This window comes from Doryrhamphus excisus, chromosome 4 (assembly GCF_030265055.1).
Source record: "Doryrhamphus excisus isolate RoL2022-K1 chromosome 4, RoL_Dexc_1.0, whole genome shotgun sequence".
Taxonomy (NCBI): Eukaryota; Metazoa; Chordata; class Actinopteri; order Syngnathiformes; family Syngnathidae; genus Doryrhamphus; species Doryrhamphus excisus.
Window position 1 is genome coordinate 7,928,249 of NC_080469.1, and position 18,467 is coordinate 7,946,715.

Consider the following 18,467-nt stretch of genomic DNA (forward strand, 5'->3'; position numbering starts at 1 on the left):
GTCTGAGGTGGAGCCATACAGACAAGGGAGGAGGAGTGTGTGGTTGCGGGGTACTAAATGGCATTGTGACAAACCAGCAGTATATACACCAGCTCCGTAACAAAACAAATGACTTCAGTAACATGGACATCAGTGAGACACCTGCAGGACGCTACTACTGCAAGAAGACAGCCACCAGTCTATGCTGTTTGATGTATCCAGGTGCGGCCACAAGTGACTCAGTGCATCTGTGTTTCGGGTCGGTCCATAAGGGATTTGATCCAAGATGCACCATTGATGAGTTTCGTTGTGGCGATAACATACTCCATGCCGCTGTCTTCCATTTGAGAGAGGAAACGAAGTGCGGCTATTTCGGCATATGTCACTCCTCCCAGGAAAAACACCAGCGTTGTTCGATTCTCCCCCTGTTGGCCTGCAGGTCAATATAGACGATATGTCACATGTGTGAAAGAACTAAAAATGTGATCACTAACAATTTGAGACAGGTACACCCTCAAATTAACTCATTCGCAACCAAATAAGTTTTGGTAGAAACAACTTGTTTTTTCTGTCAGTCAAAAATCATAAAAAATGGCTGGGATTGGATGAGTTAAGCAGCTTTGCAAAATATAGCTCCTCTATTATCACTTTTGAAAATATGTTTGAACACAGGCAAGCAGCAACAAGCCCCGAAATCTAATATGAATCTCACAGTTCTAATTAACACCCCTCCCCCTTCCATTTTCAATCTCAGAAATGTAGACACCAGCAATTATATGGGAGGTGGTCATTTGGCAAATTGTTATCTATACCCCCCTCTTTAACACATGTTCACTAACAAAGACAAAACACCCACTGACAGAGGTTGTGTAGCATTGTCAACATAGTAAGCAATCCGTCTACTCATGTTTGCCTGCATGTGAACAAAGCCTGGTTCTTATCTACATGATGCAGACAGAAGGCTGTTTAAATACCCAGTTTGTATCGTTCCTTACGTTTTTTGTGGAGTCCAGCAGGCAGCTGTTGGCGCTCCTCAAAGTGCGGACCTGGGAGCATCTTCAGTACTTCCTCAATGCTCCGCCAGCCCGGCCTTGCCAACACCTGGGTCAGCCTGATGCTTAATGGAGCATAGCCGCTGTATACGTACGAGATGTCATTGGGGTTCTGAGGGAAAGACGAAAAACAATGAAAAATCTTTTCCTCACACACAAAAAGGACAGAATATTTCCTGTCTTCATACCTGTTCATTCGCATCCTCCATCCAGAGTTTAAGGGTTTTTCTAATAGTGGGGTAATTGTTCCTTGAGCTTGTTTGTGGCTTCAGAAGACCTCCTTTCTCTAGGTTGTTTAGTGTCAGGATGTGCTCATAACCATAGGTCTTCATAAAAGAGGGAATATTACAAAATAAACAGAGCATATATGGATATGGATATCAGAGAAAACAATTATACTTGTTTTTAGGTCACAAAAATCTTTTTCCCCACCTATATATGACTTAACAGCCAGGTGTCCCAATAATCTTGTCCATGTTGCGTTAAGCATTGTGTTCAGCATTCACAGATTTTTCGGTCAAAAATGAATTTTATTTTTTTTCCTCTGAAAATAAGCATTTTTTTCTGCAGAAAAGACATCTAATCTCAAACAGTGTGGATTATGTTGATGCAGCTTGGAGAAATGTGTTCTCGAGCCTCAAGTGCTAACATCACGAGCAGGCTGAAGGCGACATCGTAACACTGATTCCCTCTGTTCATCGATCACCTTTCATTATTCTTCATGAGTGGCTAGTATCTATACATTTCATACTTTACCTGCGTTTGATAAGTTGATAAGTATGTGTGAGGCATTCTAAGGACTTTGTGTCATAAGTGAACCAAGACAGTAGATGAGAAAAGGGATGGGTTCTGGAGCTGAATCTAATGTAACAATTACAGCAGTCACTTCTACGGCACATATTGATCTCCAAAATTGGACTGCGTCCACGCCCACCATGCGAAAAGGGAAAAATCAGGGATTGACTGCATTTTATATGTACAGTACAGTAATATCACAATTTTTGTATTGTGAGGAAACTGTTCCTTAAAATAATTAGTTAAGAACCCAAATTCACCAACACTACTATCAAACCGAGTCACTCTTTACCTGGAGAATCTCTCTCTTGTAGTAGTCAAGGACTTTCTGTTTGAGGCCGTTGTTGCAGACTGACTGCATGCACGCTAGACGCAGAATCTTGATGAGGGGATCTTTTTGGGCAATGCAGTCTTCAATATAGGTGTTTACCTGGATTATATAAGGCCCAAAATATACATTAATGTTATGTTCCATATCAAACACAGCATAATAGTTCATCTGTGCATGGGAGAATGGCAGAAGGGCCGTCAAAGTAGGACAAATCGCTGCTCACAATAGGGGGGGGCAGCCCAAGTAATTACAAATGTTTAACCAAAAGGTTAAAAGATGAGATACCTTGTCTGTGTCAACTCCAGTCATGAATTCCTGCTCCACTGTTAGGTTATCAAAAAAGGCCTCAGATGCTGAAACAGACAGATGACATCACCCACAATTTAAACTAACTCTTGGCTTAAATCAGGTGTGACAAAACGAGGAATGTCAACACACTTGTGATGTCCTTGATGAGTTCTGCGATGGATGTGTGATTGGCAAGGGAGCTTCGTGCTGCCTGCATGTGAGGCAACTGAGACACAAACTGTTTTATTTCGCCCACTGTTTTGGCATTGTGGCGTTCCTGTAAAATAAGACAACAAATATGACCATCTGAAATGTACATGATTTGTACATATAGTACCACTTAGATGTATATTTCCAAATACTGCTTTTATAAGAATCTGTGGTTATAGCTAAGCTAAGCATCTTATCTCTTGAATAACTGCCATTAACCTCACTTAACCTAATGGATTTTTCTCAAGACCTTTGTGATTATCTGCCGAAGAGATTACAATCACATCTGATTGATCAGTGTGTCAGAAAGAGATGACACTTTTGTAAGTGTCATTGGATGTGTATGTAGTTAGATAACTACATTTGCTAACTACATTTCTTGACACATTACGGAGCGAGTAAACATGCCAGCCTGGTAAGGACCAACCTCAAATGCAGCAGAAATGACTTTGGCCTTCTTGCTCAGTGCTGCTCCAACAGCATTGAAATTTTTGTCCCGGATTTCAGCGTACAGCTCTTCTGCTGAATTGAGCTGCAACTTCTTAGGCTCTGTGGGCAAATCTTTACTCGTTTCACCTTGTTTTTTCTGGGCAAACTTCTCAGGTGGCAACTTGACGTTCCCTGCCAGAGAAAAATGAAATAAAAGTCGGCAACTATACAAATGTTGAATAGATATAAAATGGAATATAAAATTCTAACCATTATTGATTCCATAGATCTCATCAATGAGCCCTTCATATGTGAGCTGTGTGGCCAAAGGAGTGAGCAGGTCTATGTTGCGGTCCAAGAGAAGCAGCGTGTCAAACACGGGCAGGATTTGATTCTGAATTCCGGCAAACTCCCTCTTCATCCTCAACATCATGTTGGCAACGTGCTAACCAGAATAAAAGCGAGTAAATACCCATCAACATGGAATTGCTAGTGGAATAATAAATAATTAATCACTCCTGCTTTCACAATACCCACCCGTGCGCACTCTCCTTTCCCATAAATCTGTGGAATGGTGCCATACAGCGCCTGTAAGGTCATGAGGCCCTTAGCTGTGTGGTAAAGGCTTGTTTGGTCATTTTCTAGGTAGCACTCCTGTGGGAGGATGCAAAGTGAAAATCACAGTCACATAACAGCTATGAAATCTGTTGCTCAAGTGCTCGTATTGATGAACATCTTTACTTTGTGATGACCGACCGGAGTCTGCAACTTCACCACTAGATGTCATTATATGGTGGTCTTTAAAATCAAATTGGATTTCATCTTCCATCACTCATTTATACTGTACATGTACAGTATATAGTGTATAGTAGTGCTTAATTGTAAGAATTTTTCAAACATTTTTTCCCCGAATATAAAGATTGAACACACCCTGAAGGCACTTTCATATTCCATGGACAGCAGGTCACCGTCATAAGGGATCAAGTCCAGGATATATTCATCAATGTTGATGAAGGAGCCCAGCACGCCCTGCTCCTTGAGCCGCTGTTCACACAACAAGCTCCGTCGGGGCACAAAAAGAATGTGGAAGTCACGCGTTGAATGTTTATCTTCACTAAAAACACAGAATACAGAAAAAAGGCACATTAAAGATGGTGGCATTTAAGGAAAGAAACTCCTTTGCTGTCTTTCATGGAGAAAGTGAACCACATAAAACCCACCTGAAAACATTCTCCGCAATGATATCCATAAGTTCTAGTCTGGGACGAACAAAGAAGATAATATTTTTGACATCGGCAGAGGGAAGGCGACCACTCTTGAGCGTAAACATCTTTTCCACCTCATGTTCCTGAAAGAACAAATACAACTATTATTGGACTACACCAAGCAGCCATGTCACTACGCCATTATCACATTTCAAAAGGGAGATTTTTGTCATAAAATGAGGACACCAAGGAAAATGTTTGTAATGTAATGTTTGTAAAAAGCCACAGGTGAAGAGTGTAAGGTATGGATTGTACTTACTTTTAATAAAGAGTATTGTGCTATGAGTCCAAAAGGTCCAGTCAGATATTCATCCCAAACAATGGCCTAGAAAAAGCACAATACATAATATCACCAAGACCTGAAACAGCAACGATTTTAAAAGCCATATGTACATTTGAACAAGTATAATATTATGTCCTAGGAAGGGCAATGTATGGATGCACTGTTAAGCAGGATTGCATGACAGCACCACAACGTAAAGTCAATACTGATCACCGTTCGTCTGTACGTGGCATACAGTTTAATTTCCTTGCTTCTTGTTACATAAATATATTACCTTGCTTCCGGCACACTTGTCTAAGAACTCTCGGAGCTCCTTTCGTGCTGCTTCTCTCAAAATGTTCAAATTAACTCTTCCGTATGACAAGTGGGCGGCCATTTTTAGTTTTCGGCTACAGTGCAAATCATGTGACTGCAGTTGCCCACAGTTACGTCATGTGACCAGAAATTCAGCTAAAGATTCGACATTTCTTTATTTTTAAGCCCAATATTTCAGTAACTGTTTGCTCGTCAGTAAAGGTATAGAAAAAATTAACTAGCTAACATGATAGCCTAACACATTTATTCAGTGAGTGACGCATGCGTACTGGCTAACTAAACACCAAAGACGAATTTCTGCACTTTAGTGGGCGATGAAATATTAATCATTAGATGGTGATTAAAGTGATACAATATAGTTAAATATCTGCTCAGGTAGCACGTCGGAAAACAAACAAATACATCAGATAATGCCTCTATTTTGGTATGTTTCTGATGTGAGACAAACGGAAGTGAACGTGGCCGTGCACCATCTTACTGTCGTCTTTAGTCTTCTTGTCTATAACATGGCAAGAATTCATCCACAGTCACAATTTATAGTAATGTCACGAAAAGTTAAAATGCACATGTTGAATGGTTTGAATCTGCGGCGCTCGTCTTTTGGTAACTATGCCCTGCAACGAAGCAAAACATATTCAGCGCAGTACAAGCTTATTTCGTTAGATGGAGCAATTTTTCCACAATAGACTCCCGAGTCGTCGGTGTCAGGCAGTAACAGCTTGTTTACGGAAAACAAGTCATTACAAAGGATATTGACATTATAATATAAAAAGTAATATAATTATGACTCCTCGACCCTCAAAATTGAGACGCAAAATTTACCACAAGCGATTGTATTCACAAACAAAGATACTTACTGTTGCTACAGACGTTCTGCAATATGAAAATGCTAAATAAGAAATAAGTTGCACGCCATTGGAACCAATGTTAGTGGGCTGTTCCAGATACACTTACATCAGGTGATGACAGTCCACTTATGCATTAGTGTTATCACTTCACATCCAGGGGTTTCCTTCCCAGTGAATCAAGGGCTTTCCACCCTCCACACTGAGTACAAGGCGAGTTCCCACGCACATTGAGAGAGAGAGAGACCTGCTAGATATTTGCTTCCAGCCACGGACTACTCCTCCGGGCTAAATATTAAAATCTGGCTTCCGGTGACAGGTACCATGCGCATTGACTGACTCCCCAGCCGGATCCAAGACCTGCATATTGTCATCTATTCCGTATCATTCCCTGATAGCTGAGAAGGAGAGAGTCGGGGCTGGATTCTCAGGTATGTCTTCCAGTCATGACTGAATAATGAAATTACGCATCCTCAACCTGAAGCCACAGTGGGGTCGTGCGTACTGCCGGTGACTTGAATGGACGTAACCTTTCATTCACAAGGCGAGTAGCGTCTTTCATTGTCTGTGTTTATTAATTTGACTGGGCATATAGAAACCACTTACTCCAGTCCGAGTCGTCCAGATGAAAAACGACAAATGTGCATGCATGAAACTACTGGGACTAATTAGGTGTCTCATCATCATCTGATTGATTTCTTTGTTTTAGGGCAAACATTGTACTGCATCATTCTTCCAACCATGCAGATGCTTCAACAGCACTGATTACCATTCATGACAGCATGCATTGGTGATGAGTATGCCGTCGTTTGAAAATCCATTAAACTCAATGCATAAAGCCCAATATGTTTTATTTTCAATGGATAGAAAATGCAATGAAACAGGACTTGTAGCTGGCATTTTTTATATATATATATTGTTTGCTTTCTGGTTACAGTCAGATATGAAATAAGAAAATAGACTCGGTAAGTCATGTGGGAGAATGTGTGGTTGCATTCCCTGGGCGTTGCTGCAGGATTTTTAGGAGCGCACACAGGAGCTCAATGCGCCGCCAACCTTACAGGTTCGGAAACATCAATGAGGCGTTCCAGTTGTGATGTGGGCAGGGCACATGTGGACCCCAGGTGGTTGTGCCACCTATTTGTGTTGCTGTCTACGGTTGCACCCATGGGTTACTACCTTTTTATGGTCTGCTGCTAGTGTCAGTATGGGAGGGTGGCAGAAGGAGCTGGTTCCACCATCTCCAACTCCTCCTACAGATCTGAAGCCTGGGAATTAAATGGGGGAGGGGAGAAACGACCCAATAGTTAGTCCGAGAAATATCTGCAGCTGCCTCCTCTCACATGAACACATACAGTGGTGATTGGACCTTTTGATTTTTTTAGGGCCTTCTGTAGTCTTGTCACCACAGAACTGACATGGAGTTAGGCAAGCAAGAACATCACATTAACATGTCAGAGATGTGTGGTTAGGGAAAAGAGGAAAAAGCTGGAGGAGTGAAGTAAGTGCGGTACATGCTAACTGCATTATTTAAAGCTGAGGGAATGAGTGGACAGTTACCAGATTCCCATGCTCTTGGCTTGACTATACCTACAAACCATCGAATCCAGGTGCATCCTTTGCGAACAACTGAAACAGCTTCTAAACAGAGGCCCACTTAGCATTGCCTGTGAATTCTTTCACACATGTACCGCTATGATGATACTGGTGGACTCATACTGTGCTAAATCATTTTGATTCCTCTCATCCTGCTGTTACCATGGTCACAGATGGTGAAAGGTGGATGTGTGCTTGCCTGCACCTCACAATCTCTTGTATTTATAGAGTTTAAAGCCCAATATTGGGATATTTGTAGGTGTTTTTGAGCAAAGATTTTCTTTTGCTGCCCAAGCAATATTATTCTGTCACTTGCGGTTCGTCTGCAAAGGGGAGTGGCTTCATCCTGGAACTCTCTTCAGCACAGAGGATGAGAATCAATGCCTCTCTGAAAGTGGTGATTAGATCTGCCTAAACGCTGTGGCATATTGGAAGAGACTGGAGTAATTAATGTGGCCTTCAGACCAAGTTGCCCCAAGAGATCACAGAATGGTAAAAGTCCAAAACTGACCTTTATGTTCACAGGCAGTGGGTCATTATTTAATCAAATACAAGTCTATGTGGCAGCCTAGTACCTGTGCATTTTTAAATTGTTGAATGTTAAATGTTCTAATGCATAATTGAGTCTTTAATGAGGGGAAAACAGTAATTTGTGCCTGGTACATCTTTATGACCTCCAAATGTGAGGACAAAAATCTCTCCTCATAGAGTATTTGCTCTACTTTTGAGAAGAGGCACAAAAACTTCATCATGGACACAATACACGGTATTTCACACTGTTTTTGTGAACATGAACGTGAAATAGCCGCCAAACTGTTGCTGAAGCCTAAAGCAGCGTGCTCTCGCCGGGAAAGGTGCATTAATGTTGGACACGCTGTGTGTCCCCGGAGGTGGAGAGAACCACAGCTACTGTCAAAAAACACATAATGACCACATTTCCACTACCGATGTTGTGCCAAGATTGTCTGCAGTTAGTAAACGCGGCACCCTCATGTCCGGCTTGTGAGCTCCACGGCACCAGAGGTGCCTCTGACAAAGTGTGTCCGACAATGAGTGCTCCTCCTTAGGTAGGCGAGGTGGACACAGTGCCCTCATGTCCCGGTTCTCCTGAGCTCCACGGCACCAGCAGTGCTTCTGACAAAGTGTGTATGACAATGAGTGCTCCTCCTCAGGTAGGCGAGGTGGACACAGTGCCCTCATGTCCCGGTTCTCCTGAGCTCCACGGCACCAGCAGTGCTTCTGACAAAGTGTGTATGACAATGAGTGCTCCTCCACGGGCAGGCGAGGTTGGAGGAGCACCAGCGGTGCCCACTCGTTGAGTTCATACAAGTCAGGGGTCTCCAGCCAGTAGCTCATGAGCTGCCAGTAGCTCCTAAACAATTTTCAATTATCTCTCCAAAATCTTTATTAATTTATTATCAACTCAACTGTTGTTAGAAAATGTTGTTCGCAGTAGTCAGGAAGTAGTTCAGAGGTGTGACCTATCACAGTGGAGTGGGTGTGCCTGGAGGTGGGTCGTGGGTGGAATAAATTAATCTTCCAGATTCTGGAAGATCTAGAAAGTTTTCTGTGCGGCTTATTGTGTTAAAAACATACAGTTTTGTACCTACTGTTTGCATGAAGTCAAAAGGCATCAAAAAACACTGAAATCTTTTTCAGCTGTGCAGGCAAATAGGGGGATTGTTTACAAGAACTTACTGTATACAAGGCTTGTAATCGCGTGAACACTTACCATATACAGGGCTCGTGATGGCATGATGGGGATGAGGATGCCCTCAGTACGGAGTTGGGAGCATGCAGACACTATGTAGCACCAATTGTGCAGGAGGAACTTTCGTTGTGTGACAGGTTTGCATCGGACTCTGGATGATGTGTGACCTCCTCTATGGGCACAGAGGAGGGAGCATCTGTGCTTCAGAAGTCAGCAGATGCTGGAAAAACCTGCTTTTCATACAGGTTTTCAGTTAATAATATGAGAAAACTAGAAATGAATGCTTTGTGAAATACAAAGTATTGTGCCGGCCACGACAGTAGCTCCTCCCTCTGCAGGCCACATACTCTTCCAGCTTGTACACTGTGGTTCTCCCCACATCTGTGGCGGCACAGCAGCGTATCCGACATTAATGTGCCTTGCCCAGCCATAGCGGGCGGCTTGTCCTACCGTGCACTCCGGTTCCCCAGGTCACGATAGCCGTATGTGCTGCAGGAAGCCAGTTTGAGCACACCAGTTATGGTGGTGAGCAGTTGCTGCAGCAAAGGAAGACACAATGACATGATCACCCGGCCGCGCCATGGTGACGGAAATGTGACGCTGTGTTACATACTGTTCGATACGACTGTTCGGTTGTGTCGATACAGATGCACGTATTGTTGCACCCCTAGTATGTGTATGTTGTTTTTTTATTATATTTTTTATTATTATTATAAATATCAAAGGACGGTTGGGCAGCTCTGATGTAAATAGACAAAGACAAGTAGATAAGAAAAAAATAGCAAGCTATTTAGTATATTATCATAACAGTGATTTATTTTGGAGTGGTTAGCGCGCAGGCCTCACAGCTAGGAGTTCAAATCCACCCTCGGCCATCTCTGTGTGGAGTTTGCATGTTCCCCCCGTGCATGCGTGGGTTTTCTCTGGGGACTCCGGTTTCCTCCCACATTCCAAAAATGAATTAATTAATTAGTTAATTGGTGACTCCAAATTGTCCATAGGTATGAATGTGAGTGTGAATGGTTGTTTGTCTATATGTGCCCTGTGATTGGCTGGCGACCAGTCCAGGGTGTACCCCTCCTCTCACACGAAGACAGCTGGGATAGGCTCCAGCACCCCCGCGACCCTCGTGAGGATAAGCGGTAGAAAATGAATGAATGATTTATTTGGTCCCAAAAAATGTTGACAATAATATCTTTGAGTGTAAATTTGTGGGATAATATACATTTCAAAATGTACCTGCATTGTTTTGCGACTCTTTAATTTAAGTCTGTTTGTCCAGTCATGTATATTTTCATTGAACTTTTCTTAAAAATAGTATTAAAGTCATTATATATCATCTCGTCTTGTGAGTTGGGTATCTTGTGACACCCCTACACGATACAGAGTTTTTACCACAGACTTTCAGAGTGTTGATTTAATGCCCGTGTCTGGCAGTACCGAGATAAGATGAGAGGAAATTGAAGGAGCATGAGTGGTCAGTGCAGCAGAAGCCAGCGCTCAAAGTCCCACCTCTTACCTTCATCGCGTATGCGGGGATGAATCACCATCCAGCGAGCAGAGCTGCAGCTTACTGCAGGACCCAGCTAGAGTGCAGTTAATTGAGTGCTCCATGACTTTTCCCTGTGTGCTTCCATAGTTCTAAAGTAAAGACTGGATGAAAGCTCTAACATCACTTAAAAATGTGTCAGCATTTGCTTTCCAGCTATTTTTGGCAATGATGACTAGAAAATAGATTTAATCACATTTGTTTGTTTGTCAGTAAGCAGGTCCACACAAAAACTACTAAATCCGTTTTTCTAAATCTCTATTGAGGGTAGATAGAACTCATTGCATTTTGGTGTCGATCCAAGACTGCAAGGTAGTACATAGTGTACATCCATTTGTCCATTTTCTACCACTTATCCTGAGGATCTGGGGCCTATCCCAGCTGACTTCAGACATAAAGGCAGACTACACCCTTGGCCGGTCGCCAGTCAATCACAGGGCACATGTAGACACAGACTACCATTCTCACTCACATTCACAACGTCAATGAGTGGGAACTGAACCCACGCTGCCTTTTAATGAAGTCAGGTGAGCCTACTACTAATATTCAACAACAAAACATCAGGTTTTATTAAGGAATATATCAAGTTACGTCAAGTCACATTTATTTATGTAGCCCTTACTCACTTAATCAAGCCTTTAAGGGCTTTACAAGCTGGCAACAATCGACAACATCCCCTGATCTGAACCCACATCCGTGCAATGAAAACCCCAAAACCACATTTGGGGAAAAAAGAAAGTACCACAGAGGGGGGATGACCAGGCTCTTGACATTCCAATAAGAAATTAACGGGTTGTTTTTGCTTCTAATACAGTGTACTCATTTTATTATACCATTTATTATCATTACATTAATAAAAAGATAATTTAGATTGTTTAGGTCTGCACTTGGACAATTCAACATGTTTAAAAAGGAGTATGAAAAAGCAGAGCTTATTTTAACACCCAGGTGGATATTTATCAAGGTATACTATTTGGTGCTAATACATTTGATAGATTTTGCTAGATTGTTCCAATTTGGCTTTGGACCTTTCTGTGGACAATTGGAGACTCCATTGGTGTGAGTGTGAATGGTTGTTTATACAGGATGTGTCCTGAGATTAACTGGCCACCAGTCCAAGGTGTACCCCGCCTCTTGTAACCCAGGATAAGCAATTAATGGCCTTGGCAGAGGTTTTTGCTCTAGTGCCACTTTGATTCAGTGTATGTTGTTGATTTAAGAATGAAAATAAGCCAGTGGAAGCCGCTGCATGTGTCTTGGACGGGGCAAATGGCACAGCAGTAAAGCAGCAGGTTAGCTTGTTGGACACTGGATGGTCTTTCCTGTTTGTGTTCCAACAATGCAGAACTTGGAGCCATGCCTGCTCCAGACAGTTTGGTTGCATCGCTTCAACACTTATCCATTTCGGCGGTGAGGAGCCATCACAGATGGTTTTCACAGATGGTGCCCACCATCACGACCAGTTCAACATATTTTGTTGGTGCAACACACCTAAAAGGCCTGTGTCTTTACTGTTTGCCATGCTGAGGATTGTTCTCGCTTCGCACCTACATGTACTGTGGATGTTTCATCATGATCTGAGAATCAGAAAGCGTACACAAATGCCTTTACAGAGGGGGCGTACGCAGGGTGAATAGCACAGGGGGTTGAAGTTGTAAATAATTAAGAAATGCTGAGTTATGTTTTCCTGCAGTGAAGGACTGCGTGGTGCAGTGCACTCTCGTCTGCGTTTTGTGTTCTATATGCATATGGGGATGAATGGAGATGTCAATGGTAGCCCCTTTTTTCATCCTTTTCTGTTGTATTTTTACTTATCAGGAGTACTATACGTATACATTATATCTCCTCATGAACCAATCTGAGAAATCTGGTGATAAAATATGGAATACATGTACTATGATTTATTCAATGAATCCTAATGAAAATAAGATTTATTTGCTTTTCATCCGAAGCAACACAATCAGCTGCTGAATTATGTCAAATAATCTTTGTTCGTCAGGTCATATTTATAAAAACATCAGTCAAGAGCTATATTTAGAATTCCTTCTCCCTATTTTAGGCTTTCGACCTGTTTTTACTTACTGGTTTTATTTTTGAATAAATACAATACAGAACAGAAACTAAATAGAAAGATTTTTCACTGGTACCAGATATTCATTCATTCATTTTCTACCGCTTTTCCTCACGAGGGTCGCGGGGGGGTGGAGCCTATCCCAGCTGTCTTCGGGTGAAAGGCGGGGTACAGCCAGCCAATCACAGGGCACATATAGACAAACAACCATTCACACTCACATTCATACCTATGGACAATTTGGAGTGGCCCATTAACCTAGCATGTTTTTGGAATGTGGGAGGAAACTGGAGTACCCGGAGAAGACCCACGCATGCACAGGGAGAACATGCAAACTCCACACAGAGATGGCCGAGGGTGGAATTGAACACTGGTCTCGTAGCTGTGAGGTCTGCGCGCTAACCACAAGAACTACCACTATTACTATCAATAGTTAGTCCTCATAGTTATCAGTTACAGCTTGGCAATCATAATCAATAAATGGCTTATAAAAGACTTAGGAATCATTTTAACAATGTTTGCCTAACTAACAGCATTCCTAACTAAATGTCTGTCAAACAATATTTCTTAATACTTCATTTTGCCATCATTTCAAAACCTCATCTTATACATGTCTTTGAAATCAACTTAAACAGTAATACAACAATGAACTACCATTCTATGTGTGTTTATTTTGAACATGATCCAGGGTGCTTTTTCATTCAGTGGAACACTGATGGTGCAGGGCCGTCAAATGGCATTTGGTTACGTGCAGATGTTGCGGCGGGACTTCTTCAGGGAGAATAACATCACTATTTTGGACCATCCCGTATGTTCCCCTGATTTAAATCCCATAGAGAACATTTGAGGATGTATGGCAAGGACACTCTATAAAAATGGCCATCAGGCCATCAGTTCCAGACAGTTGATGCCCTCTGTGAAGCCATCTTCACCACTTGGACCAATGTTACTAATGTCCTCCTGGAAACACTCAAGCATGCCCAAAGCAATTTTTAAAGTGATGAACAGTGGAGCTACTCATTACTGAGTCCTACTGAGAATTTTTTTTGTTCTGGTTCGGAGAGTTTTATGTAATTTTTTGACTTTTTGACTCTTAAACTTTTGGTCAGCTGATAAACAACCTATTTCACTTGAATTGTTGTTTTGAATACATTTTAATTACTTTTTCAAAGTGATTTTTGTCCCAAATGTGCAAAAGGTAAATTCTACCTATTTTTCCACTGGTCTTGATATTTTGATCAGGTCTTTATGTCTGGAATGTGAGTGTGAATGGTTGTTTGTCTATATGTGCCCTGCAACCTGTCCAGGCTGTACCCAGCCTCTTGCCCAAAGTCAGCTGGGATAGGCTCCAGCAGTAAGGACAAGCAATTCTGCATTAACATGTCAGGCATCAAATTATCATTATCCCTCTGGAAAATGATTTTGCAAAAATGACGACCCCTGAAGGAATTGTTGGTGGTTGGATGGAGGGAGAGCTGTAAGAAGACGACATGTGTGAGATCTAGCCCAAGACATTAAAATAAGGATGTGGCCTGATGAAAGATAAATTAAAGTAAACTAAACCAATGTTGGAAATTTATACATCGATCTCCGATTCTCATTAACCCATTTTAGAAGTGTCCTTCTTTGAGCACCGCGGGGGATTCTTGTCCTGGAATATGAATGAAGTGTTTCAGTGTCATTATATTCAATATACTGCAAATAGGACAAGGGGAAATTTTAAAGGCCGGCATTGTTACTGTTCTCATTTTTAAAGTATGTTAAAGTGTAAATAGAGTCGATCAGTGACCTTTTCTTAAGATTGTTTTGTGCAGCCCAGTTTCTTTATAAAACACTGAAAATGGGGTAAATTGTATGCCTTGAACAGTGTAGAGATCTGCATAGGACAACAGGATGTTAAATTCATGTAAAAGAATTTAATTGCACCAAGTCTCTTCCCAGCAAATTTCATACAAATCATCTTAGTCATGTTTGTACTTCCCACAGCACAACCATGAGTGTATATAGATGATCCTCTGTTTTATGGAGTTCTGTTTTATTACGATAATGGTTCAGAATGCTCTCCCATACATTAATTAAACATTTAATATTGGCCCGTAAACAGGAGACTCACTCGAAAGCTAGTTACAACGCTTGCAGTGGAAGAATTCACAACACAAAAATGCAGTATATGGCTTGCACAAGTGGGATGAATACGTTATGTGCCTCGTGCGCAGCTATTAGTTAACGTAAAGGAAAGCCATTACCATGGAAGTGAAAATCATAGTGAATCATAGCAAAAGGAAGAAAGGTCATAAAAAGGAGAAAGGTCAGCTTATATTTGCAGCTCTTTTGGTCTCAACCACTGTGAACGAAGCAGGCAAACTAAGATGAAGTTGAAATAAAATGCTATATAATATTATAACATGAATGGTTCCTTCTCTTTTGTTTCCTCACCACTTTTTCTAGCCAATCTTCAAGCTCCAACACCCGCTTCCTTCTTTGTCCTCTGTGTGAGTGACATCGGCAGTTCTTTGAAACACGAAAAAAAAATCGACTATTTTTTGTAATCGAGGTATCAGAATAACCGTTGCAGCCCTAGTTTTTATAGATGAAGCAATTTTACCCTTCTTTTTTCTGTAAAGCACTATGAATTGCCTGGTGTATGAATGGTGCTCTACAAATAAACCTGCCTTGCCTTGCCATGAACATCCATAGTTGCGCACTTGCTTAAGAGCCAATAAATGAATATTTTTAAAATATCAATATTTACGTTACGCACGATATATATACATATATAGGTTGTCATTTCAAAGTAATTGTATAAAACCTAATCTCTGTCCTGGAGAAACCGGAAAGAACTATTTTACAATCCCTCTGTAAGGCTGCAGCTATTACATCCGTAATGATCCATGTTGGATCAATCCATCATTGTTCTGCATGCACTGTTGCCACTCTACCTGCTTTCATACCACACATGAATGGTCATGTCTTGTAAGAACGATGCTGCCTGAGCAAGACACTTTTACTTCAGTGAGTCTGCAGTAATGAGTCATACACCTGTTATTCAAAGTCACATCAATCTGTGCTCGTGGCTGATGAGATTTAAAGCTTTCACTTGAATAAATGAAAGAGAGCGTATGGCTATGTTACTAAAAATGGCTGACAGATGCTTTGTGTGTAAGGTGTGCTGAAGGGTAGGTCCAGTTGTAGATATTTATAAGTCTGTTTTTAAAACTGTTCTCTTTGTTCCGCCATATGACATTCTATTCTGGAGAAACGCTGCTGTATGCGTAATTTAATCTGATCAGACATTTGAATAGTATCATGGTACCCTTGCATTTGTATTTATGTAGACAATTCACAGGGAGGGCGGCACGGCGGTCTAGTGGTTAGCGCGCAGACCTCACAGCGAGGAGACCAGTGTTCAATTCCACCCTCATTCCTCCCACATTCCCACATAAAAACATGCTGGGTTAATTGGCGACTCCAAATTGTCCATAGGTATGAATGTGAGTGTGAATGGTTGTTTGTCTATATATGTGCCCTGTGATTGGCTGGCGACCTGTCCAGGGTGTACCCCGCCTTTCGCCCGAAGACAGCTGGGATAGGCTCCAGCACCCCCGCGACCCTCGTGAGGAACAAGCGGTAGAAAATTAATGAATTAATGAATGAATTCACAAGGACCATTCATCCCCTTATTTTGTATTCTATATCATTTTTATGAAGTAAATTGGTCATTTTGTGAGGGTGTGAACCATCATACAGCTGCAGAATAAGACAGCTTCTCTCTGACGACTGGTGACTGCTGGTGGATGGATGCTGCACTGACATCCAATGGGAAAAGCCCACACCCAGTCCACACTTATGGATAATACAGTAAGTTGGCTGCTATTCTTATAGTCCCACAGGTAGGACACTGACAGATTTGACTCACAAGGTATGAGCTCTTGTGTTCCATCCTGAGCATCCAATGAGCAGCAGAGTGAAAGAGGATGTGATCTTACTGCCCTGGAATGATTGCATGGAAGAAGCTGTTGACAGGAGAAAGCTATTGATTTTCCTTTTTAGTCTTTTCTCTGTTCATCCCTTGACTGCTATACAGTGGCTGCACTCTCACTGTCCTGCATCATCACAGTTCTCAACATCCAGGGCTCCTGAGGCTTTTGGTAGCCTGCAGTGCTTCTCAGTATAGTGCTACTTACCCTCAGGACATACTGCACCCGACACTCGCCCAGAGGCTTTTGTGTGGAATTCCCACAGATGACATACTGTCATCATTAGCACAAAGTTTTGTTTTCAACCGCGTTTATTCCTCCGTGTACGTAATGGAGCATCATGAGATTTAAAAGCCGTATGCTGATGACACAAATATTCCTGAACTCCTCAGCAGCAGTGAGTCACTTCTAGGCTGCAAAAAATCCACCTTGAATGACGATACCATCCTGCTTACACGTAAACAGATAAAAAGAAAAAATAAAGCATTATGATAAGTAAAGTCATTTGAATACTATTTCTGAGTGTGTCTGTGTTTGTGCATTCATCCTGCAGCAGGGGTGGGCAAATATTTTGACTCGTGGGACGCATTGAGTTAACAAAATTGTACACAATGAACATATTTAACACACACACTAATATGCTTATAATTTTTATTATTTGTAAAATTTTATCTGTAAAAGTGTTATACTATCAGCTGTTCTCATGTCCCTTTTCAGCAGCATTTTAAACATCAGACCACATCAAACTCATTCATTCATTCATTTTCTACCGCTTTTTCCTCACGAGGGTCGCGGGGGGTGCTGGAGCCTATCCCAGCTGTCTTGGGGCGAGAGGTGGGGTACACCCTGGACTGGTCGCTAGCCAATCACAGGGCACATATAGACAAACAACCATTCACACTCACATTCATACCTATGGACAATTTGGAGTGGCCAATTAACCTAGCATGTTTTTGGAATGTGGGAGGAAACCGGAGTACCCGGAGAAAACCCACGCATGCACGGGGAGAACATGCAAACTCCACACAGAGATGGCCGAGGGTGGAATTGACCCTGGTCTCCTAGCTGTGACGTCTGCGCGCTAACCACTAGACCGCCGTGCCGCCCACCACATCAAACTATGTAATTAAATTTTACAGTTTTGTTGTTTTTTTTGGCAGTTTGTATGTTAAAAGTTGAAATATTTAGAAAGCAACTGGTGGGCCTGATTCAAATGCTTGGTGGGCCGCATGTGGCCCCCGGGCCGTAGTTTGCCCACCCCTGCTGTTGAGGGTATGTGAGATATCATTGGCTTAATTCTGAAGATGTTTGATTCGGTTGAGGTCAGTTCTTCCCCTTTTCACTTTGCTTTGTAAACTGAGCCAAAGTCTTACTTTTACAGAAAAGGGTGTTCCCCAAGCTGTTCCCAGAAAGTTAGAAGTAGAATAAAACAACCCTTAATGTCATTCTCATTGACTAATCTCTAATCTCACATCCTCGTCTTGTGTTCGCATTATTACATTGAACCGCCTGTTTCTGTGATGCCGGCTGATTAGCAAACCGCAAACACATTTCTCACAGTTTACCTAACAGGTGCAAAAGTAATGAACGTTGCTTTATCTATTATGTAAAACAAGTATTTAGCCAAGCCAAATATTTCATATTAATTTCACAAATATTTGTTCCCTCTATTAGACACACGTCTTTAGTATGTTGCATAGTTTTAGTCAAGGTTTTAATGCGCCCATGTATTGTATCAATACATGAAACAGCTGATTGGGCTGTAAATGTG

General features: G+C 41.8%; 2 protein-coding genes across 5 annotated transcripts in view; one reads left to right on the top strand and one right to left on the bottom strand.

Annotated features, from left to right (window-relative positions):
* vps33a (VPS33A core subunit of CORVET and HOPS complexes) lies at positions 1-6,025 on the bottom strand. 2 transcript variants are annotated; one of them, XM_058070353.1, is made up of 13 exons: positions 4,907-5,102; positions 4,609-4,674; positions 4,305-4,432; positions 4,015-4,198; positions 3,622-3,738; positions 3,355-3,529; positions 3,083-3,276; positions 2,596-2,722; positions 2,443-2,510; positions 2,119-2,256; positions 1,220-1,357; positions 975-1,143; positions 1-412 (listed from the first exon to the last, which is right to left on the bottom strand). In XM_058070353.1, the coding sequence occupies exons 1-13, from the start codon at positions 5,006-5,008 to the stop codon at positions 219-221; spliced, it is 1,800 nt and encodes a 599-aa protein (XP_057926336.1). In that variant the 5' UTR covers positions 5,009-5,102; the 3' UTR covers positions 1-218. The 2 variants fall into 2 exon arrangements, with proteins under 2 accessions (XP_057926336.1, XP_057926338.1); XM_058070355.1 differs by lacking the exon at positions 4,907-5,102 and adding an exon at positions 5,902-6,025 and having other exon boundaries at positions 2-412.
* The window catches only part of LOC131127940 (rabphilin-3A-like), a 24,465-nt gene continuing 11,948 nt past the window's right edge, over positions 5,951-18,467 (top strand). For 2 of the 3 annotated variants that reach the window (XM_058070350.1, XM_058070351.1), the window contains exons 1-2: positions 5,953-6,005; positions 6,112-6,223. The gene's annotated coding sequence lies outside the window, so the exon portion shown is untranslated. Of the gene's footprint in view, positions 6,006-6,111; positions 6,224-18,467 lie in introns of all 3 variants that reach the window. The other variant, XM_058070352.1, reaches the window with a different exon arrangement.